Genomic DNA, 23,322 nt, shown 5'->3' with positions numbered 1-23,322 from the left:
CGAGCGCGGGGTCCCGCCTGCGGGGACTGGAGCGGCTCGGAGCAGGCGTTTAAAGATGGCGGCAGCGGCGCGGAGTGGGGGATGGTTTTCGTGAAGCGGCCGAGTTCGCCTTCCTTTTCCCCCCTCCACTCGCAGCGGAGCGGCAGGGACACCGGGGATGGCTCAGGTGGGTGCTGGCCCCGTGGGGAGACCGGGAGGGCGTGCACGAGTGGGCCTGCGCGGCCCAATCGCTGCCGTGCGGGCAGTAACCCCTCCGTCCCCACAGGCCGCGGCGCCTGCGGGGGCCGCCCGGCCCGCCGCACTCCTGGCCGCCTGTGTCGCATGGCCTCCCGCCTCCGGGCCGGCACCGCGGGTAGGGAGCCGTGAGGAGCCTTTCCCCGAGTAGCAGAGGTGAAAGCACCCACATCCTGCTGCTCGAGTGGCCAGGGGGCTGCCCTCCTCGGCGGGTGTTGCCTTGCGGCGCTTCCCCCACGCCCGGAGCGTCCTTGCCTCAGCTGGTGTTTTGTTCGGTTTAGGGTTTCTTTGGGGAGATTGTGGGGTGGTTTTTTTTTTTGTTTGTTTGTTTCCCGCTTGCCCCCAGCCGCCTCCCTCGCCGTAGAACCGCATTCAGGGAAGAATTGCATTCAGTAGAAGGAAACGCCATGTCTTTCTGCCCTCAGCACGCCTCCTTGTCTGGGGGGTGATGGGGAGTATCGGCTATGGCATGAGTTTCTACACTGCACTGTGTGTCTCAGGGTAAAGGCAGGATTTCCGCTGGACACATCCGTTCGTACAGGGGAGAAGAGCCTCTCTCGCTTCCTGTGCCAAGTTAGGAAGAAAAGGCAGCCCTTCACCAACGTGTGTGCGAACACCCAGGCGCTTTTTTTTTAGTTCTTGTACGTTGGGACAGCGAAGATAAGGTGGTATGTCCATAACTCTCAGGATTCTTCTTCATGTGTTTCTGTTAATAGTGAAGCATAGTTATGTCTTCCTCTAAATTATCTCGTTCAGTCTCTAAAAGGTTTATTCTCCTAACTTCCTTCACCTTTTTTGGCTGGAAAAAAATAGTGCTTTCTTTTGCATCTCTTTTCTTTAGGCTTCAGATTTATCTATAAAGTCCGTTTGCCTGCTGGGAGGGTGGGACCCCCCTAACATCCAGGCATCTCTAAACTGGGATTGAGGGCTTACTGGGTGAACCCATTCAATTTCTTTACTGCCTTAGGTTTTGAGTTACAGACATTGGAGTTATGCTTACAAAAGAAAAAAATAAAGATCTAATTTTTCTCCATTCTGTTCAGGCAACTAAATTTAAGGGTTCCTATTTTTAATTCTGGATGAGGCGCTATGTGACTAGTTCTTTTGGGAAGCTCTTTTTGATTACCACAATTATTTTGCTTTTTTAGAGAATGAGAGGGGAATTTGGTTCCTTGTGTCTGTTGTTTTTCTTTACAAGTAAGAAGCTATTTCTGATGTGAAAGTAAGAACATTTATTCTTCTTAGGCTCTGATTTGCAGATTTTTTTTAAAACAGTTTTCCTATTTTACACAATTAACTGAAACCATCTAAACCCTGCAAGAAAACTGGTCAAGCTATAAAAAGCAGCAGTTGCGTTGCCATTTCTGAGGGTGTCTTTCCAAAATTATGTACTTTGTTCATTCTGAAATGGGATGAAGTCTTCTGAACTAGAGAAGTTCTTTAGCCGTGTCTGTGTTTGCCACTGATAATGCTATGCTTGGGCCCTGACTGTATTTTCTTAAACTGCCTCGATGACTTACACAAAGTGGTCGTTTCCTTCAGAATCTTTCCATTCTAAATCTGATAATGGGGAGAGAAACTAATTCCTGTCTGTAGTAGTTACAGAACTTTTTTTTTTTAGGCTTCCTGTTCTGGTTTAAACAAAATAAATTCAGTCTCCTTGGTTCCTGAGATTTTTTAGCAGTTGATCATAAAGAAGATTAACTTATTTTTAGGACTGTACGTATCAAAAAGATGCAATAGCTATAGGTATAATAAAAAGAAGGTAGATGATTGTGAGTAAGGAATTCCTTTGACAAGGGTTAAAGCTGAGTGGATCTTTAAGCGTGATCAATGCTTTATAAATTCTGCTCTGCAGAGTTGCCATTTGGAGCCAGAGGATGATGAGGAGGAGGACTTTGCATAGCTAATAAGGAGAGTTTGCTCTGAGCCACTCCTTCTTTTGGGGTCTACTGCATGTGAAGTAAGCAGTTTCTGACAAGGAATCCAATTTCTTTTTAAAAGTGATTTTTGAAGAGATAATCTGTGGTATGCTGTTCCTTGTTCCTGATTGCAGCTACAGCTATTCATGAAGAAAATGTGTTCTATAAAGAACTCACATGTAAGACTCGGTATGCTATACAGAGAAGGGAGTTCCTCTTTGAGTTTGGGCAGTGCTGGTTACAAATTTCCTGTCTTGAAAAGAAATACCCTTCTCTCTCCGTACTTTCCCCCTCCCCTGCCGCCAATTGCAGGAATAGGCAGTGGTACTTATTTGATAAAGAAGTAGTTGGGTTTTTTCTTTCTGCCTTCAAAGAACATATATAAGGCAACCAAGCCAAGACACTGCTTTTGTTGGGACCTGTGCAGTTTGCTACATTACGTTTAGATGTCTACCGTGTATCTGTTTCTCTGAGTTTACTTTATGACATGAAAGTTTTTCAAATGGTCTGCAAAGTTAAGAGCATGCAGTTAAGAATGTGGCGTTTTCATGTATTGGTGATCTGCAGGATATGAGCTGTGCATTCATATTTCTAGCAGTTCATCCAGACTTCCTTCATATGTTGTACTGGCTGTTGCAGCTGTCAGTGGTGTTCCGTATCTTTTTAAGCAGTTCTTATGAAAACTGTTGATAGAACTTGGTGGAGCCTTGGAGAATAAAATCTGTTCTTTTAGAGCAAGTTAATTAAGTTAGCCTGCCTATTGTCATCCTTATGTTGTATTCTAATATTTCATAACCTAGTATGCTAAGTCTGTTTTTATACATGGTGCTTGTGTTCCCTTGATCTGAGGTCTGTTTGGCTGTTTTTAACCTACAGGCTCATCTAACTAATTCTTTTAGGTTTCATCCCTTCTGTCTTTCTTTTAAAATACTTGATAGCTAAGGGAAAATCCTTACTGGTTTTGTTGTAGTTTTTTTTCCCAGCCCCTGATAGAAAGGGCGTATTGTATTGTCAGTTGGCAAGAAAGTAGATGGGAGTTGGACCAGTGTTACTCTACTTCTCCCTGATGTTTTATAGCTTATAGGAAGGTATTGTAGCCCACTGTAACTGTAGAGCTGTCAGACTCTGTTATCTTGCCCTAGGGATGTGGCAGGTTTATGGCTAGAAATGCAAAAGCTGGTTTAAACTCATCTTGGTCTGGTACTTTTTCTGGCCGCAGCGTGTGTACTGATTAGTAGACAATTTCTGGCAGCGATTTGATACGCTATTCATTATTTCAAGACCAACAAGAATTTCATTGTTAATAGTGCTTGAATATAATAACAAGACATCTTTTCTGCAAAGAGCGGAGGTGTAGTATCAGCGAACTGCCAAAGCTAGGTAGGTAAAGATTAATTTCTTGTGTTTTGACATTGGTGTTGTTAAAACACTCTTTAGCGTAGGAACAGGACGTGTATTAGGGATGTGGAAACTGCATTAACAATCATGTCTTATGACTTGTCAAAAATAGTCCTTCTAATTGGACCGGGTAGCTCCTTGATCATATGAGAAGGTAACACTCTTTCAAATTCTAGAATACCAATTTCAATGTTTCATTTCTGTATAAACTACTTCTGTTTGCTCTTTTCAAGAGTCTTCTAAAGAGTCGAAGGTGGAAGAATTAGATTACTTAGCCATTTAGTTTCCAGGAGTTACTGAACTTGTACTGTGACTTTTGATTCTTTTGTTCAGAATTAACAATGAAGACACTAATGATTTATTGTGAAGAACTTAACAGTTTGTCATTCACCTTTTTTTTTTTTTAATCTGAAGATGAGGAAAGGGGAAGGTTAGTAGACAAATATTTTCAGAGGTGTTCTGTATAACATTAGTTGTTTCAGAACCTGTTGAAAGAAGAAGGAATTGATCACTGCTCAGGTGATTGCATGATCACCTTGTAGGATGAAATGGATATAAATACCTAGAACTGCTTGCCTTACTGGTGAATGAGCTGGTTTTCATTCTGAAAGTTAATATGTTTGTATTGGAGAATATGGAATTATTTTAGCCCTTTTATCAAAAGGGAGTGTTTTTCCTTAGTGATTCTACAATACATATCAACCTCAGCATCTTGAATGTGTCAGTTTTGAATATGTTTTTAAAAAAACCCAAACAAACCCAAAACAAAACAGAAAACCACTACAACATATGAACTATTCTTTTGCCCCAGCAAAACTTTCTTTATTGCCAGATCACTAAAATAAGAGTTTGCTCTGTTGTATGTGTTGCTTTCTTCCAGCTTCCAGGTAGGTAGCTTCCATATGCTATTGAATTTTAATTTATCCCATTATAACTCCTGATTCCCAGCTTCCTGCCTTGCCCTAGTTGGTGTTTGGATATTGCTGTTACTCTGGGCTGGCATGGAGATACATATTTGGCTTCTCCAAGTCCCTCATGACAACCTAGAAGTTCTGCCCTGTTGTCTTCAAATGTTACATAGTGATGCTGAGAACTCAGACCTTATCTTTCTAGAATACTTGGGTAGCTTTCTCTATTACCTGCAAATAACTTAAACAGAGCAGATTCAGCCAGCTGGCTGTCTTGGGCAGAGTAACACGGCTTTATTTCTAGATGGTACGAAGATTTAAACCCAGTTTGGGGTGGTATGGAGGGACTTGGAGAAACCAAAATAGCAGGTAAGAAATTATGCTTCCTTTCCCCAGGTGCTTATAGTCCTGCACAAATGTCAAAAATATAATTAAAGAAGCCATCATAGACATAGTAGAAGGAACCTACTTTATGTAAAAAAAGAAAAAAAAAAACAAACCCCACAAAACCAACACTTACTCCCACCCCTGTAAAGTTTCCTAGAACAGTTGAATATTTTGTCAGGTTAAATTACCTAAAACATTGTCTTCTAAATGCCTTCAAGAATTAATTTAACTTTTAATGCTATGTATGTAGACCTGAATTCCTCAGATGTAACAAATATATAGTCCCATAATAGTATGGAATGTAAGATCAAATGTCTAATATCTGGTTATCTAGACAGTCATTTTGTGTGAGTTTTTAGTAAATTATGAGATTTCCTGTTAAAACTTCTAGTGAGATATTAGAAATAGCTAATAACTTAAACTTTCAAAAAGCTGTGTGTTCTTATAAGACCATAGTTGTTAAAATCTTGTTGGTTTTGCATATTGTCTTTAACTGTAGGCTAATTATCCTTTCTGCTGTGTGGGTAAGTATGGCTTGAATACCAGGTTATTTTAAATAATGGGAAAATCTGCCCGAAGTGCACAGTTTTTAGTGTGGTCCCTACAACTGCCATGCTTAATGCCCTGCCTGCTAACCAAGCAGAGATAGTCAACAAATTATCCAGGCAACTATGTGTTAGCAAATTCTTGTGCTGGTATACAGATCAAGCAGTAAAAAAATCTAATTTCAACCTCATTCAAAATGATATTGAGATACCCTCCTTTTTTCACTGTAAAAATGTCACTCTTCTACTTGAAATTTATGCTGGAAGGAGTTACGCTTTTTCTTTTTGCCTGGGATACTATTTCTGGGGGGGGTGGTTCTGTGACAAAAGATCTTTTTTTTTTTTTTTTTATTATTGTAGGTTGAAGGAAGAAGGGGAGACCTGCTTGTCCAGTGAAGATGCAATCTTAGTCTTCAGCTATTTAAGCTGAATGCATTGTGATTTCCAATAATTGAGACAGTGATTCTGAAAGCTGTCTACATTAATGAAAAGAACAATGTAGTCAGCTTAACTGAATCATCAGTGTTGCATATTGAATAGAGCATGATAAACCAATCTTGATGGACTTATGCATGTTAGGAATATAGATATAAACATTGATTAAAGCATTGTTTTTTTAAAAACAGTAGTTTTAAAAATGGAGAAATATGAAAATGTACCACCCCTCCCTAAAGAACCTGCAAGAGAAATGAATGTGGAGAATCACACTTGTCCCCCACCTCTGCCGCCTAATGAACAGCCTCCACCACCTCCCCTGCAAACGTCCAGTGACGCAGAGGTAATGGACGTTGGCTCTGGTGGTGATGGACAGTCAGATACCCCTGCTGGGGACACGCACAGTATCTGCAGAACACAACTTCTCACAAAGGGATCTGCCTGCTACAAAAGTCGTCTTATAATAGACCCTAACAATAGTGACCAAAGCCCAAGAACTGCTCGTCATGCACCTTCAGTTCGAAAGTTCACCCCAGATCTTAAGTTACTTAAAGATGTAAAGATTAGCGTTAGCTTTACAGAAAGCTGCAAAAGCAAAGATAGGAAAGTTCTGTACACTGGAGTTGAGCAGGATTATAAGGCAGATACAGATTTTGGTATTAATAATGTCAATGGGGATTTGCATGTTTGTCCTTTCGGTGGTAGTAATGGTAAAGCTGTAGGAATAGGGGGTGAAAATGATGACAAGAAGGATGATGAAAATGATATTGATCAGGAAAAGAGAGTGGAATTTGCAGTTCTGGATGAGCTAGAAGATTTTACCGACAATTTGATGGAAATAGATGAAGAAGGAGGAGGGTTCACATCTAAAGCAATCGTTCAAAGAGATAAAGTGGATGAAGAAACCTTGAATTACTCTTATGAGGTAAGTAAGTCCACAGGTTTTTGGTGGGTAAGAGGTTTCCAAGTGGCTAGAAAAAAAACATGTAAAGATGTTCACTGAAACAGTCTCTTCTACAAATGTGAAGTGCTTAAGTCAAAAATGCAGAATTTTCAGTGACAGAACTTTGGCTGAAAACTTTTGTAAATTATGTTGGTCAGACTTCTGAGCTGTGTGGCAGCTTCTATAGTCTTGTTTAAAATAACATTAAAAGGCTTCTTACACAATTGCAGCTCATCTTATAATGAAAAATACCAGTTGTCACTTATGAAAACTTATTTTCTTTTTTTTTTTCAGTCTTTTTACTGGGATCATTGGAAATTTCTAGTTTCTCTCTGTATGGAAGTACATAGAGAAAATGTATACTTTTTCTTTGCAAGGGGAAAGGGAGGTTAGTAGACCCAGGAGGATGGTGTCTGATGAAGTCTCTTTCAGGATGACTTTGATAATGATGTGGATGCTCTGCTGGAAGAGGGTCTTCGAGCACCCAAAACAAGGAGACTAGACAATGAGAAATATGGTGGTGAAAGTGATCACCAGTCTGATGGAGAAACAAGTGTGCAGCCAATGATGACCAAAATTAAAACTGTACTTAAAAGTAAGTTAATGTTCATTAAATATGTATTTTTTTGTGTGTGTGGCTTATGTCTGTAGAACAAAAATATATCAGCAAGTAAGGTTTAGGATAGCAACTCTTGTGAACTCTTTCTATAGGATATGGTTTTTCACTTTACTGAACAGTGAAGTTGGTTTTTGGGAGTCCTTTTGATCTTAATTTGTTGTATGTAATGGGAATATATTTTAGTGTGTGGATTTGTGAAAAAATGATGACGAATGTTACCTCAGTGGTGGGGAGGTGAACAAGGATGATCTGTTCTTTTGTGTCCAATAGTGTGAAACTGCTGAAGACTGTGGTCATTGTGAGCTTCTTCCTACTTTAGTTGTATAACTCCTGTTCTTGAACTTGCTATGTTGCATGCATAAAGACTTCAAATAGGAGGTAAAAAAAAATCATTAGGAAAGTCAGTGGCTTGCATTTATCAAGTTTCATCATGTAAATATTACAAACTACTAATAAAGAAGAGCTGAGAATGTGAACCGGTCCAGAAGAATGTAACTGAAAATGGTCTGAATTAGAAGTAAGATTTGAAGCTGCTCTAGAGAAGTATTTTACAGCTTCACTATATTCTGAAATAAGAAACCAAACAGCTTTCCCTCCAAAATTTTATACTAACACAGGGTTGCCAAGAAGCTCCTAGCTAAGGTGAGTCTGGTCTCTGACTACTGATGTAGAGAGGAGTGAGACCGTTCTCTGATTTCTGGAGTAGAAAGGAATGAGGCCATGAGTGTGAGCGTAAGCATGTTACTGCAGTATTGTTTCTTTTGCTATGCGATTCCTCATATTGGCTTATTGTACTCTAATTTCAGTCTTGTTTTCCGGACGTAGTATTCTTGAAGGCTAAGATATTTAAATATAAAGCCTTGTAGACTTGATCTTGGTTTGTATTGTAGACTTAATCCTTAGCTTACAGCCTAACCTACTGCTGGCTGTTTGGGTCTATGGGTCTAGTAGTGTCTCAATGCAAATTTATACCTGAGTGTCCAGTGCAAAAATTTTTAATAGAAAACTCAGTTGTTTCAAAAGTAAGTATGACTTGTCCATGAAATACAGTGGTGCTTGAGTATGTAAGTACATAAAGAAGACTAAAGAGAAGAGAAAATTCACTTTTGTAATGAACAAATCAGTCTGTTTGAAAATTAATGCTACTGTTGCTTTTCAGTTGAAAACATAATGAAATCTGTAATTTTTCAGGCTTTAGTGTGGGTTAGAAGCATATGCCTTTTTATTAAAGCAAAACAATATTTTCTGCAAAACTGTTTTAGTCTTGTTTCAGTGTCATTTTATCCTTTGAAGCAGAAAAAGCAATAAAAATAAGAACTGTGATTTGTTTTCTGTTCTAAGCAATCTATCCAAGTTTAAAGTGATTCTTTGCTTTAAAGGTCGTGGCCGCCCTCCTACAGAACCTTTGCCAGATGGATGGATCATGACATTCCATAACTCAGGCATTCCTGTATATCTGCACAGAGAATCTAGAGTTGTTACCTGGTCTAGACCTTACTTCTTGGGAACAGGAAGCATAAGGGTGAGAGCTGTCAATTACTCAAATACTTACCAAGATTTTAAAATGAGATACGATCCTGCAAACAGTTGAATATTTTTCTACTTTAGCAGGCATCTTTGCAGTGTTAGAATTAAGGTACTTGAAAAATAAACCACTCCGTTTCTGAAAATACGACGTGATTTTTTTTCTTACGGTGTATTGGTTTTCCATTTTTGCAATGAGTTTGGGCAGTTAAAGTGAATGAGGTGGTCTTGTTTGGTGCCTTCATTGTTCTAGTATATGGCTGCAAAATGTTGGTTTTATTCCACCATGAAATATATTTGTTGCTTTAAACCAGCCTGAGCTGTGGCTTATGATCCACATTTACATAAGTAAGCATGTTTTGTTCATGAACCCAAGGAATACACAGAAATTGGGTTTAATGTCATGGGCTTAAATGCTGAGAGAGCTCGATGGATTTTTATGAAAGTATGTATTATTTGCATGTAATTGAAGGGAATATAGTTTGGATCAAAAATAGCAAACGCATTTTGAAGGTTAGTATCAGTGTTACACAGTGCCAAGAAACCATAGGAGTGGATGTACTCAAATCTTGAGTAGTATAAGATTGCTGACCAAAGAGAAGCCTGTGCCTAGACTAAATAAAAGTAGCTTCCATCTTGATTACATCTTTTGGTTTTGAGTTTTGCTTTTGGTGACCTTGAGGTACTGAAACCTTCTGTATTATTTTATATTTGCAGAAACATGATCCTCCCCTTACTAGCATTCCCTGCTTTCATTACAAAAAAATGAAGGAAAATGAGGAAAGGGAACAAAACAATGACATAACTCCAAATGGGGAAGTATCACCGATAAAGCACCTAGATAAGTCTTCAGAACTGGACTGCCAAACAGAAGAACCAGATTCTACTGCTGCTGATTCTGGGCCTTTAGATGACAAAGACCCTTCAGGGGGAGATGCAGCACAAGGAGCCTTAGGACAAGTTAAGGCCAAAGTTGAAGTATGTAAAGATGAATCTGTAGGTATGTATGGAACATGGAGTCTTTTCTTGGCTGGAGTTGGGGTAATGGCATTTGGGATACCAAATATGCTTTATTCCAGACTTGGCAACTGAATAATACCTTGCCTGAGATCAAGTGGTCAGTTGTCTTTCTGCACAGTTTTTCATATGCACAGATCTGGAGAAATAGATCCAGTATTAGAAATCAGTTTTGATTTTAACAGGAAGAGAAACATACAGTGGAGATCTTTGCTGAAGACTTGGGAGTCCACAGGTGAAAACATGAAAATTTTGGAAGTTTAGTCCTGTAGACTTTATCTCAATTTAAAAATCAATTAAGTCAATGTGTACATGTGAGTTGCTGTTGTCAAGTGTGTTTGTGTGACTTCTTTAAATAGGCTTTTCTATGCAGTCTCTATATTGGCTGAATTATATCTATTTTCAGTATGATAAATGGTGCAGTTAAATTGATTTGCTTATTTGCACAAGTCTAGCAGAATAAGTTATGCAAATGTAATTGAACTCATGCAAAAGGGTGTGATTCTTCATTATTTTATTTATGTAAGTCTGATAGCTTTTATACAAAAAGCTGCTCAAAGAAGTCATGCCAGCATCACTGCCAAACTTAGAGGAACTTCAAGAGAAAACTCCTGTGCTACTTACCACAACCATGTACCTGAGAGTACCATCAATGTAAATTACTGCTGCTCAGAATACTGATACAGATTGTAGGCTACCACTTAGCTTTTGTAGTGTTCAAATATAAAACTTGTCGTTACATGTGTCCTGTTCAGTCTGAAAACCATGCCAGAAGATTTAAAAAAAAAAAAAAAATCGTCAATATTTAGCAGCAAAAGTAAAACCAGTAAACACTTAATTTCTACATGAAGTTCACCTGTCTATCTCTTTCTTTAAATAGGATCTGTTCTGTATTACTGAAAAAAATACTGAGTGATCAAGTATAAGCGTGACTTGCATTTGGAATTCCTTGTGGAAGGAAACAATGCCAGCACCTTGCTTTTGTTTACATCTTGGGATGCTACTCTCTATTTTTACTGAAATATATGTATCTGCAGAAATACTCTATAAAGGAGAAGCAGCTGTACTTCAAGGGGGACAGTGTTTTAGTACTCTGTATGTGAAAATGAATGTGTTAAATTCAGTTTAGAGGCCAGCAGACATTTGTGGAGTTCATGGAGCATCATTGTATAGTTTTTCATGGTACGCAGTTTAATAAATAGGCAGCAATAGTCAATTTTGGCTTCAGGAAATAGAAGCTAATAGCGTGGCTACTGTTACTCACTGTATACCTTGTTTCAAGTAATGAGAAGGTGAATAGGTGATTAAGTAGAACAATTACTGGCCTTTTGTTACAAACTGTGTTGGATATTATGCTGATTAGGGCTTAATAAAATGTTCAAGTGACAGAATAAAATGTTCTTTTTTTGTTGTTTTGTTTTCTGGTTTGCACGAATGTTTTGTATTTGACCCAGTAACAGGAAAACTTGTAATTAGTTCTGTTAGTTTAAAATAGCATCTTAACCTTGAGTATGTGAACTAAAGCCACTACTTTTGCTCCTAGTCTAAAAAAAAACAACCGTTTAAAACAGTGGAAATAGTGAACATAATAATGTTTGCCTAGTGGTAAAGTAGAGAGAGTAACTTGCTTCTGTTTCTTAGATCTGGAAGATTTTAGACGCTATCTTGAAAAGCGTTTTGACTTTGAACAAGTTACCGTAAAAAAATTCAGAACCTGGGCTGAGAGACGGCAATTCAATCGTGAAATGAAGCGGAAGCAGGCAGAATCTGAGCGGCCTATTCTGCCTGCCAATCAGAAACTCATTACCTTGTCTGTGCAAGATGCACCTATAAAGAAAGGTGAGTTTGTCTTCCTGGAGTTCAAATATATACCTGTTGCAAAGACTAATTACAGTTCTAAGCTTGACTGAAAAAAAAAAAAAAGAAAAAATCCTGTAATCAGTCCACTTTCTTGTTCTAGAATTCTGTATTCTTGGACCCATCGTATTACACAGTAAAGGAAAAATACTGTCAAAATATACTTCCTATTAAAAGGAATGAATCTGATTATTCCTAAATGAAAGGATTTTTGTTTAAGGTTGCGGTTCTGGTAACTGGTTACTACCTTCAGCTATTTGTTACTGTTGGTTGTTACTGAAAACCCTCCTGCCTAGTCCTTAGTGCTACTGCCTTTTCAGTTCTATACCAGTTCTAACTGGTCCCAAATTAGGGACTGGTTACAAATGCCAGATTGATCCAAATTAAAACCTACAATTAAAAGTAGAAGTTTAAAGCAGTTTGACGGAAACAGTTAAGAACGAACTGTGTGTGTAGTTGTGTCCTGTGGTGTGAGGAGTGGGTATGATGGCTGATGAGAAGCTGGGCGAATTAGCTCTTACCTGTATTGTCTGCCATAGTAGTATGTTTAACTGCAGTCTGATATTTAAAATGTCCATAGATCTGTGATTTGCGGTTTGTTCTTGTTTGGTACATTGTCGTGTTTCTGGGTTTCTTCTCCTTAGCAGAGTTAAAGCTTATAAGCTGTGTATTGACCATGCCCTGTTACAGGGAGATGCACTTGAATTTTTAGTTAATACACTTTATCTTAAATTCTAGATTTAGAGCCACATTGAAACCATCTAAATTAAGGACTTTTTTGCACTTTACCTAAATCTTAACTTTCTCTCACATACTGCCATAGTGCGTGCTGAGGCAGGGTTTGTGCTCTTGACTAACAATACTGTTGCAGGGGGAATTAAAAAAAAAAAAAAAGGACTTTTAAATAAAAAGAGCATGTTCAGGGCAAGGGGATAGTGACCTGATCTGTGGCTTGCTAAACAGGAGTTTGGGGGGGGGGCGGGGAAGAAGTGATTCTGGTTTGTGGATTTGAAGTCTACATGCCTCTTGTTAGAAGGGAGATACAACGTGTTTAGGAGCAAATTAGAGGATTTCTAATTGATGTTAGCTGCTAAAACTGCTGTGTGTAGAGGTCCAGAGACCATGGGACTACAAACATTGACCGTAGAATATTTGACTTAGCTTGTAATTAGCGCACTTCCAGTTCTTGACAGAAATTTCTCAGACTTATTTTTCAATATGTTTTCAGAGAAAATGGACTTTGAGGCCATAATTATCTATGTCTGATTCAACAGTACTGCATTTAATTTGAGCAGACACCTACCTCTGATAGCTTATTTGTAGTAGGAATTGTCTTTGAAAAGCTGGAGCTACTTAGCTGTCTTCCCCTTCCTCCCTCTTTTCTTGTAGAATTTGTCATTAATCCCAATGGGAAATCTGAAGTTTGCATACTGCATGAATATATGCAACGAGTCCTAAAGGTTCGCCCTGTTTACAATTTCTTTGAATGTGGTAAGTCTGTTAAGTTTGGTTTGTTGTTTTTTTTTTTTTAAACAAGGACATGCAGTTTTGAAGAGCTTCTCTCATGCTTAAACATCTTAAAAAAAAAAAAAAAAGCAGTGGACATTTATTCTAGGGCATGTCTTGAAAGTCTATTGAGAGTCAAATTCTAGCTAGGAAATGTTTTCTGTATCTTAAACATGGCTTCTGAGGATAAAGGCAGTCTTATATTTAAAATAACAGTATGGATTTTCACTTGGGAAAACTATGCCTAAGGTAAAATGGATTTTAGTAACTCAGTTGCATCTAAAAGGGCACATCAGTGAAATATGGGCAACTACGATTTCGCTGACTGTGCACAATTAGTATTTGCCTAATTTCTTGTCATTGATACCCAGAAAATCTGATCGGAAGGCAGGCATTGTTGTAGTGAATCATGAGAATCCTGAAGGAAAAAAAAAAGTTAAATACTAAACCAAATAGTTTCTGAAGAGAAGTGTGTAGGCCTTCAATTATGGAGCTGTTAAAAATTTGAAAGATTTCTGCAGGCACTTATGTACCCTCTCTAAAGCTGCAATAATTTTAGGTATTTTTGTGGCTTTGTCCTGTTCTGATTTTCTTGCAATTAAAAAAAATACAGTAGGGGGGTTTCTGGGTTTTTTTTTTTAAGATATGTAGAGTTTTAAAATCCTTTAACTGTTCAAATTACTGTGTGTTATGATTGTTGTTGTGTCATGGAGGTTCATATTTAAATCCAGTCATCCTATAAGAATTGTGTATGTATAAATTGATGTTAAAAATTTAAATGGAAATCAGAAATGGCTACGTAGACTATTTGTCTTGTGTGACTCTTCTCTAAGGTCATTGATAAATCATAGCTAATGTTAGTGGAGGAATTACTAGTTAGATGCAGATTGCAAAAAGTTCATACGCGGTTGGTAGAAATTGATTTGGTATAAATGTTGATTAATTTTGCTCATAATATTAGTAGAATGGAAATAGAAGTGTCATTCTGCTGGACCAAAAGTAACTTAAGGACTTACTGAGACTGTGTTGTTCCATGATTAGTATGGGATTTATGTGAAATGTTGGATGGATATCTGTTTGTGTTTTTAAACATCTTTTAATTTTATTCTGTCAGTGGTGAGAGAGGTAATTTAGTAGTTCCTGACTTAAGCTGTACTGAGCCTTTTAAGTGATGCTAGCACTCAGAAGAGCAAAAACTTGGGAAGAAATTTATTGTAGATAAATATTGTAGGCAAATGTGCTCGATGCTTAACCAAGAATCTAAAGATGTTGCATATATGGCAAATAAAACTGGAATCAAATTAATGTTGGGAGGGGTTTTTTTTTCTGTAAATTCCAGACAGATTGCCTTATCTAGTGCCATTTGAGATTGCTTCAGAAAGTGATATAGTATACATTCCTCATGGTTTTGCTTTTGCCAGGGTTTTTTTGGGTACATTATGGAGAACGAAGAAATGACACCTTTTTCAGCAGCAGGCTTGAAAGTATTAAGTCCTGCAGTCAGCATCCGAGCAATTACAAGTCAAGCATCTTAGTTTGGTGTGGAACCTATAATTACTCAGAATTATGTTATTCCTGTATAGGCATTACATAATGTAACTGAATTTTCAATATCAGAATGTATAGCTCTTGTATTTACACTGTGTTAGTGATGCAGAAACTTTGGAAATAACATTTGACTTCTGGCAGATTACAAATGATCTCTTAAAATGTAAAAGTTCTTCATTTGGAAGAATGAACTACATGGCGGTACATCTCTGCTAATGGAAAACTCTATTAGTTTTTCATATACTGGAGTAAGCAATTCTTTAGTCTTTCTGAAGAGTAAACAATTTCCGTCCCTCTTGAAGTTGAAATGAAGAAAACCAATCTTGATAGTGGTAGTGTTTCATGCTCATGATGAGTATTGTACATTGGGAGTTCTGAAAACCTTTCTTTTTCTTTCCTCCTCCATTTCCAGAGAACCCAAGTGAACCTTTTGGAGCCTCAGTGATTATTGATGGAGTAACTTACGGGGCAGGAACTGCCAGCAGCAAAAAACTTGCCAAGAATAAAGCTGGTAACGTTTTTTCTTTCATAATACCAACTGCTGAATTGTTTTATCTGTTTTCATTTCTGCTTTGAAGATGACATATTTGCAATAGTAGGTAGGAATAATTTTGTTAATAGTCAAAGAAGGTACACGCATGGTTTTTTGGTGAAAGTGATAAATATTATTGCAGAGACTTTTCCAACAACCCCAGGTTCAACAATGTACTGGGACAGAAAACCATGAAGAAACTTCAGATGTTAACTGACGTGGAAACTATTGATGTAGACTGAGTCCGTCGTATCTGTAAAGTTGTTTTCTAATACGAGTGGGTATTTCTAGGGGAGATGTGAGGCTTGCTTAGAGTGCTTTGTTCTGCTGTTTTTCTTTACAATCATTGTTTAAAATAAACATAATTGAGATGTTTAATCACTTTCTGCAGCTCGATCTACACTGGAAATTCTTATTCCTGACTTTGTTAAACAGACCTGTGAGGAGAAGCCCAAAGACAGGGAAGAACTTGAGGTACTGAACTCTTACTTGCTGGTTGTCATTATTTCAGTCTGTTTTTAAAAACATTACACCTTCACTGTCAGAAGTATTAATGAAAATCCATAACGTTTTTTTCTTGGTCAGACAGAAATATGAAATTCTTCATTTATAGCAAAATCTATGGCAACGAAAAGACCTTTTTTCTATTGCAACTGATGAGAAAATTTACTGTGATGCAGAGAACTAGTCCCTTGTTGAAGCATCAGGTCACTTACTGAAGACCTGAAATGTTCCAAGACACTAGACTGCCTGTACTGTAATGGCTTCCAGAGTCCTCTGGTTGATGCCTTGGAAAGTTCAGAGCTAGATGCTGTCTGCTTTTGTGTGATCGATTGTCTTAGAAGACCAAGAAAGAACTAAAAGTGCCCAGGCTTCTGAGGCATTTTTGCTTAGCTATGAAAGGTACTTACTGCCTGATCTGACAGCTAAAATTTCAGACTTTACACAGTGATGTTTGAGAAAATCAAAGGAAAAGTTTCTTCAAGTGGATAGCATGTGCTGTATTTTCAGGTATTGGAGATGTTAAACAGCTAGTTCATCAGTGATATGTTCATTTTCAGTTCAGCATGTAACAGACCATCAGTAAGGAGTAAATGAAAAATCAGTGGTCAGCCTGAATGTTTTAATTTTAAAAAAGTGTAGTATACAGAATGAGGTGTTTGAACACTTGCTTTAACTTAAAACTGTATTGTATGCCCTACACTATTGAAATTACCATTAATAAAATGCAGAGAATTTTTCCATTGCTTTAAAATAAAACACAAAATGTTCCAATAGCTGTTATGTTTTCTTTTATTAAACCACATCAGTTAGAATTTCATAATTGGTTAAAACAAATAAAATAACCTGGTCCTGAGGGAGAAAGGATGATAAAGAATTTAAGGTTGTCGTTTCTATGTCCATCCTGTGTAATGTGAAATTTGACTTAAAAGAATTATTTAAATTTGTCTGAAAATATATGATTAGATGTGGTAAATACCTCCATTACAGTTTTAAAAATACTTTTTAAAGTATTAAGCACAGAGTAACAGAATTTGTTTAATGTTGCAATGGAGAACTGAGGGTTAAGAAGAGCATTAAGGTCTTAGTTGCACAAAAGCTCAATAACCCTTTACAATTCTTTTGTAGTATTTTAACCATATCAGTATTGAGGACTCACGGGTATATGAACTCACCAGTAAAGCTGGACTCTTGTCTCCATATCAGATTCTCCATGAGTGCCTTAAAAGGTAAGGCTGCAGAATAAGGAGCAAATTCCATTGTGTGCAGGTGTCTGCTGGTACGCACAGTGTTTGTCAGTAACTTGGACGTTTTTGGGGTGGCCAAGCTTACTGCCCTCATGTGGTGTGGTTAACTGAACTGGTGATGAATCGTCCTGTAATTGATACTTGCTGTTTATCCCTCTTGTCTTCTGAGATTAGGATATATAGATACTTATTTTTTGTTTATACAAGCTTGCCTTTCCATTTGAGTCAAGTTACTGATCTAGAAAAGAACTCTTTAATAATTAATGTCTTAAAAATTGTTGTTAATGTATCTAATTCCATTGCAATGACTATGAAAGATAACTGCAACCACTTCGGCTGTTTGTAATTTTACTTAGTATATGATACTGATTTATTTTTTTTGTTGTGCTTAAGAAACCATGGAATGGGTGATACGACCATAAAGTTTGAAGTGATTCCTGGTAAGAATCAGAAGAGCGAATATGTCATGACTTGTGGCAAGCACACAGTGCGAGGCTGGTGTAAGTACAGTACTTAGTGTGACCTCTGATAAAATCTTCCTTTTTTCCTGTTCTTGTTTGTTGTCTGTTTTGTAGTGCTTGTTCAGCTATCTAGCTTGTTACATGGTTATTCTACTCTTCTCTTGTATCTCAGTTTTGAATAACACAAGTAAATATTGGTGTTCATCTAATTACATAATGTGCCAGTATTGATACGTTTCCATGATTGCTTTTACAGGCAAAAATAAGAGAGTGGGGAAACAATTAGCTTCTCAGAAAATCCTACAGCTACTGCATCCACATGTGAAAAACTGGGGCTCTCTTTTGCGTATGTATGGTAGAGAGAATAACAAGCTGGTTAAACAGGTGAACATGATTTTGCTTGATTGTAACCTACTTCCTGATTGTATTTTTGCTTTTGTATTTTTCTGGGCTTTTAAATCTAGTTACAACAAAGCTTTAAGGGTATCTATTTTGGCATAATAGTGCTGTTCCCTCTCACGGTAAAGGCAGTATGCATTTGGTGAGCAGTTTTTAATTCTTCTGAATTGATTCTCATACCTTGCTATTGCCAGAACATAAGATGAGTGCTTTCACTGACGACAATAATTCTGTTAATCTCGCATCTTCCAGGTCAAAATTATATTTCTTATATCTTTAATATTTTACTAATTCATGGAGATATTTGTTATTACTTAGGGAAGGACAGCTATCACAGATTAAACTTCTGCTCCATGTATTTTAATTTTTTTTTTTTTCATCAGAAAAGCTCATCTGTTTGTTGTTTATGATTCTGTTGAATAGGAAACCTCTGATAAAAGTGTGATAGAACTTCAGCAGTATGCCAAAAAGAACAAGCCAAATCTGCACATCCTGAACAGGTTACAGGAAGAAATGAAAAAACTGGCACAAGAAAGAGTGAGTATATGCTTATTTGTAGTTACAGCAGGAAGAATGCCATGGGTCAAACTTAGCAATGATCAGAATTTTTGCTTGTTTTATACAGTATCTCACAGAGAGAGCTGTTCAAAACAATTTTTTTTTGAGAGGGCTACTTTTAGAGATATTTTCATCCTATCTTTTAAACTGGTTTATAGCTTAATTTTACCTACTTGAGTAAATTTAATCATTAGAACAAGTTAGCCTTTCACAACAACTGACGCAAGTTTGGCTAAAATTGTTCAAAATTATGAACACTGTTTTATTATGATTATATTCTCGTTATGACTGCATGGTGGGGTTTGTTTCACATTCTTTTAGGAGGAAACACGAAAGAAACCCAAGATGACAATAGTGGAATCGGCTCAACCTGGTAGCGAACCTCTTTGTACCGTTGACGTCTAATGAGAAAATTTACAAGTGGGGAGCAATAACACAAATGGAGGAACTAGATTTCAACAATTATTTAAAAATTGTTTGCTGCAGAATGCAAGATAACTTTTAAAATCCAAGCTGCTTCAGTTATGCATTGTTCTTTTTGCATCATCAGGGCAATATTACTTTTTCCTATTTTCTTTCTTTTTTGTTTTTTTTGTTTTGTTTTTTAATACCTCTGAGATATGTACGTTTAAAGGATTGATCATAAAGATCTCTACTTGGGCAAATGCACAGAGGACAGGCATGTTCACACAGGATAAAATCAATCAAGCACTTTTTCCTGGAAAGCCATCCATGTTGTTTGAAATGGATGTGTTTTAAGGATGAAATTCAGAATATCTATGTACAGGTTGAAGCTGATATTATATATATATACACATTCATATATATGTATATATAAAAGAAATATATGTACATCTTCTTGTATGAACATGCCTAAAACTATTTTTGTGAAAAGTTTTGTTGCATTTCAGCACATAATAATATGCACTGATAAGACACTTTGGTGACAAATACATGAACGTGATGAGCAATGTTCCTAATGCCATAGGATTAGGCCAGTAATGCTGTTTCTTTTTGGTTTGTTTTTTGTCTCCTGCCAGGCTTAGTTATTCAAGATCACAGTATGCAGATTTTTTTATTACTTGAAAAGAACAAGTATACCTGGTAGTGTTAAGAGCAACAGGCTGAATATCCAAAATTACTGGGTTTTATTTTAATTGAAGAGACCCTACACTAGTTTACAGATCGGTTGAAGGGGAAAAATGTGGACCTATTTATTTGATTAAAATAAAAAGTGTAATTTGAAAGGTTGTTTTCAAAGCTTGGAGCCAAAACGCAGCTGATGGTGGTTGACAGTCTGAAAATATTTTGCCAGTGAGATGTTTAAAGACCTTCCACTCCCTTCTCCCAGCAACAAAACAAATTCTCATTTGTTTGGAGTCAGAATACATCTGACTTGATCAATTAAGTCTTAATTAATTTGCACCATAAACACAAAGAATTTTAAACGAAACACAACACAACCTGGAGAAATTAAAATAACTGCAGCAATTTAGGGTTTTTAAGAAGTTTTTGTTTTTACTTTTTTAATTACGTTTTTAGTTTTTAAAGAGAAAGTGTAACTTCTGCAATGAAAATTAGAATGTAGATTTGGAATATGACATAGAGTAATAAGTAGAATGAGACCATAACAGGTTATACTGATAAATAAGAAAATCACAAATATGCAACTATTACAAAATACAGTCTTAGAAAACAGGCAGTACTCACTGTGTCACCTGAGGCTTTATTAAATTAAGCACAGAAGAAATAGTTTGGGCTGTAGTGAAAGCACTGCTTTGTGGGTTTTGTTCTTCATACGGGGTTCTTTACTGGGTGATTGCAGTAAGTCTTCTCTTAGAACTGTTTTTGTGGGTTCTTTGGTTTGTTCTTAAAGAAGAGAGTGAAAACAAAGCTGGCAGTAGTGGCTTCAGTGATTTATCCAAGAGTTGCACTGCTATGTTTTCCACACCTACTCCTGTAGGAGTGACAGAGGTCAGTTCTTCGTAATTGCTGCAGCTCCTGGTGCTTGCCTGGACAGTGATCCGGGAGCTTGAGGGGGGGGCATTTGTTTTGGGGAGGTTTTTGGTTGGTTGGTTTTTTACCATGTTACGTATGGAGTGCTGCAGTGTAATGAATTTAGTGCCTACTGGACTTTAACAACATTGGCATCAGTATTGTAAGACCTCCTTTTAATATCACCCACTATTTTGGAAATATGTGGATTTTAACTTGTATCTCAAACTGATGTTCTCTAATATGTTGCATATAATGTTTGAGGTTAAACAGGAGGAGTCTTGGAGTCTTACATCTTTCTGTGTTTGAGAGATGCTCAGAGGTCTCAGCAAATAGGAATTCACCCATTCTTTATTATTATATTTAGCTCTTCAGTTCCACGAGTTGTAATCCTGTCATAACAGGATAACGGGTAGTTGGAAGACTATACATAAACTATTATTTAAAGAAGTGGCCTATCTAAAAAAAAAAAAAACAAACAAAAAGCACTGCCTCTGCTTTTTTTTTTTTTAAATAGCTTTAATAAATCTCCATCTTTTGAAGGGTGTATAGTATTGGTGCAGTAGTGACAAGCAGTGATTACTGTTTGTCTTTTTGTTGGTTTTTTGGGGGTTTTTGTTTTGCTTTCATAAAGAGAGGGCTTATATCTTCTATGCCTCAATGTATTACTCTTTTAGGTAGGTTTTACTTCAGCTTAAGCGTTTTCAGCAGAAGAATCTGTACTTGGATGGCACTGTAAAAGACAAATCGCCCTTACAGATCTTTTTATTTTTCTGAAATCAGAATATCAATGCATTTGCAGGTCACCTGCAGAATATCCAGAGATGCCTCGCTCACAAATTTGTTTTCGTTATTTTTAAGAGGATTGCTGTATTACCTCACTCTGCCACTATCAGAATCACAAGGTGACCGTTGCCCTTAATTAAAACATCCAGAGATTTCATCGTGAACCAAAGCCTAGAACGTATATTATGCATTCTAAACAAAAACAAACAAAAAAAGATGGTATTAGACCTTGCTGCAGCCTTTAACTGGAGAGATGTCCAGAAAATAGCGCAATAACTGCTGGAACAAACAACTTAACTGCTGTTTATGTCATTGTGAAGTATTCTTGTGTTTTAATGTTTACTATTGTTTGGAGTGTAACAGTCTTGCATTTGCACATAAGCACGAGCTGCTGTGATAGAGGATAGATCATTGCATTAACTTCAGCTTCTGCATGAACACTTACAGTGTGATTCAAGATGTATCCTAAACTTGTCTTGTAACTCTTGTGTGTTTTCTAGGTAATCGGCTGTAAAGGTTTAGATCTTGACTGTATGAATGCATAAAACAACTGCTGCTTTTGTCACTGATATTTGTTATTTATCCCTTCTGTGTCCAGAGGAGGATGGGTATTTTTCTAGGGATGGAGTGTATTTTTAAGAGCTGTTCCATCCTTCTGGAACTCGACAGTTTTTGCTTTGCATATTATGTGCTTCTCGACAAAAGTGTGGTATGTGGACTTTAAGGATTAAATTAGTGTGCATTCAAATCTTTATGGTACTGATGGAAAACTTACTGTGACTTCCAGTGAATAGTCAGATGCTACCTATTTAAACACCAGTCATCCAGCTTTTTCTTACGTATTTATTAAACAAAACTGATGTAGTTGGGTACTCAGAAGTTTGGAAAGACTATTATGCATAAACTTAACTGTTGTATGTAAACTTCCACTTTCCTGTGATGCTGTTAGGCTTTATACAAATACATTTGTAACATCCAAGTATTTAAAAGCATCGTGATTATCTTATTAATTCTCTAGACTGTACTTTGATTCTGGAGTAAAAATCAGGAAGCGATAACCTAACTTTCCATGGGAAGAAATGTGAAGTGCAAGAAGCCATGCTGTTGTTAACCAAATAAAACGATCAGTACAGTATTCTGATGTGTATCTGAGACAGGAAAGTGAAAAAACAAAATTCATTCCTATTGCCCAAGTAGGTAACAGTGGCCGCTGTATGAATTGTATTGGGTGCAGTTGCTTGATGCCAGTGCTAAATTGGTACAACTATAAAGCCTCATTTTCACTGAGCCTCTGCTTGCTTTTTTTCTGCACAATCATATAATCCTATGTGTTTGGTCTTTGAGTACTACATGTGTATTTTTCAGACAATTAGTTTTGAGCAATAAAGTTTGATATTATAAAATGCTCCAGTGTGATCAGTATTCTGATAGCTTAAGCATATTTAGACAAAGAAACTTTTACTCATTGATTCCTGTAGGTATTTTTAAATAGAATTAAATCAGTACAGGCTCATTGGTTATGGAAGTACTTACCACTTTTTTTGGTAAGGAATTGAATGTTTACATGGTTAGATGTCACTTGGAATGAAATGGGAGTTAAAACATTTTCTTGAATTGGAATTTGTATTTGTACTTAAATGATGTCACGATTGGAAATGACACAACCCAACATTGCTGGTGTTGGTACCTGTTGTCATGCACCTACCCAGCTGGAAAGGATGGGGTATCAGCAAGTCTGTGTGCTGCAACAGTAGATTTTTTTTTTGTTCGGTCTGTATTAAATGTACATTGGAAGTCTGGTCAATAACTTGAGATTTAAAATGGTTATTCCTTCTACCAGTAGTATTGTCTGTTCTGTAGCTCAGATCGCAATCCGTTAAGTTAATGGTAGGTGCTGAGAATCCTGGCTGGAGAGCAACCCCTGCGGGGGCAGGAGTCTCAGGCAGGTTTGCCTTCATGCCTTGGAAGCACAGCTTCGGGTGCTGGGCTGCGGAGTTAAG

The 23,322-nt window shown here is 37.2% G+C and overlaps 1 protein-coding gene across 1 annotated transcript; it reads left to right on the top strand.

The window, feature by feature from the left end:
- Nucleotides 1–22,725, top strand: DGCR8 (DGCR8 microprocessor complex subunit). Its single transcript, XM_075770247.1, has 14 exons — nucleotides 1–166; nucleotides 5,755–6,754; nucleotides 7,205–7,367; nucleotides 8,771–8,913; nucleotides 9,633–9,915; nucleotides 11,574–11,771; nucleotides 13,179–13,280; nucleotides 15,256–15,354; nucleotides 15,767–15,849; nucleotides 17,005–17,105; nucleotides 17,517–17,623; nucleotides 17,841–17,968; nucleotides 18,407–18,520; nucleotides 18,863–22,725. Exons 2-14 carry the CDS (start codon nucleotides 6,032–6,034, stop codon nucleotides 18,944–18,946), a joined length of 2,328 nt encoding a protein of 775 aa, XP_075626362.1. The 5' UTR covers nucleotides 1–166; nucleotides 5,755–6,031; the 3' UTR covers nucleotides 18,947–22,725.
- The last annotated feature ends 597 nt before the right edge of the window (nucleotides 22,726–23,322 follow it).

The sequence above is a fragment of the Balearica regulorum genome, chromosome 17 (genome assembly GCF_011004875.1).
Source record: "Balearica regulorum gibbericeps isolate bBalReg1 chromosome 17, bBalReg1.pri, whole genome shotgun sequence".
NCBI classification, from domain to species: domain Eukaryota; kingdom Metazoa; phylum Chordata; class Aves; order Gruiformes; family Gruidae; genus Balearica; species Balearica regulorum.
The sequence above is the reverse complement of the archived record's forward strand: the minus strand, read 5'-3'. Positions and strand labels throughout refer to the sequence as shown.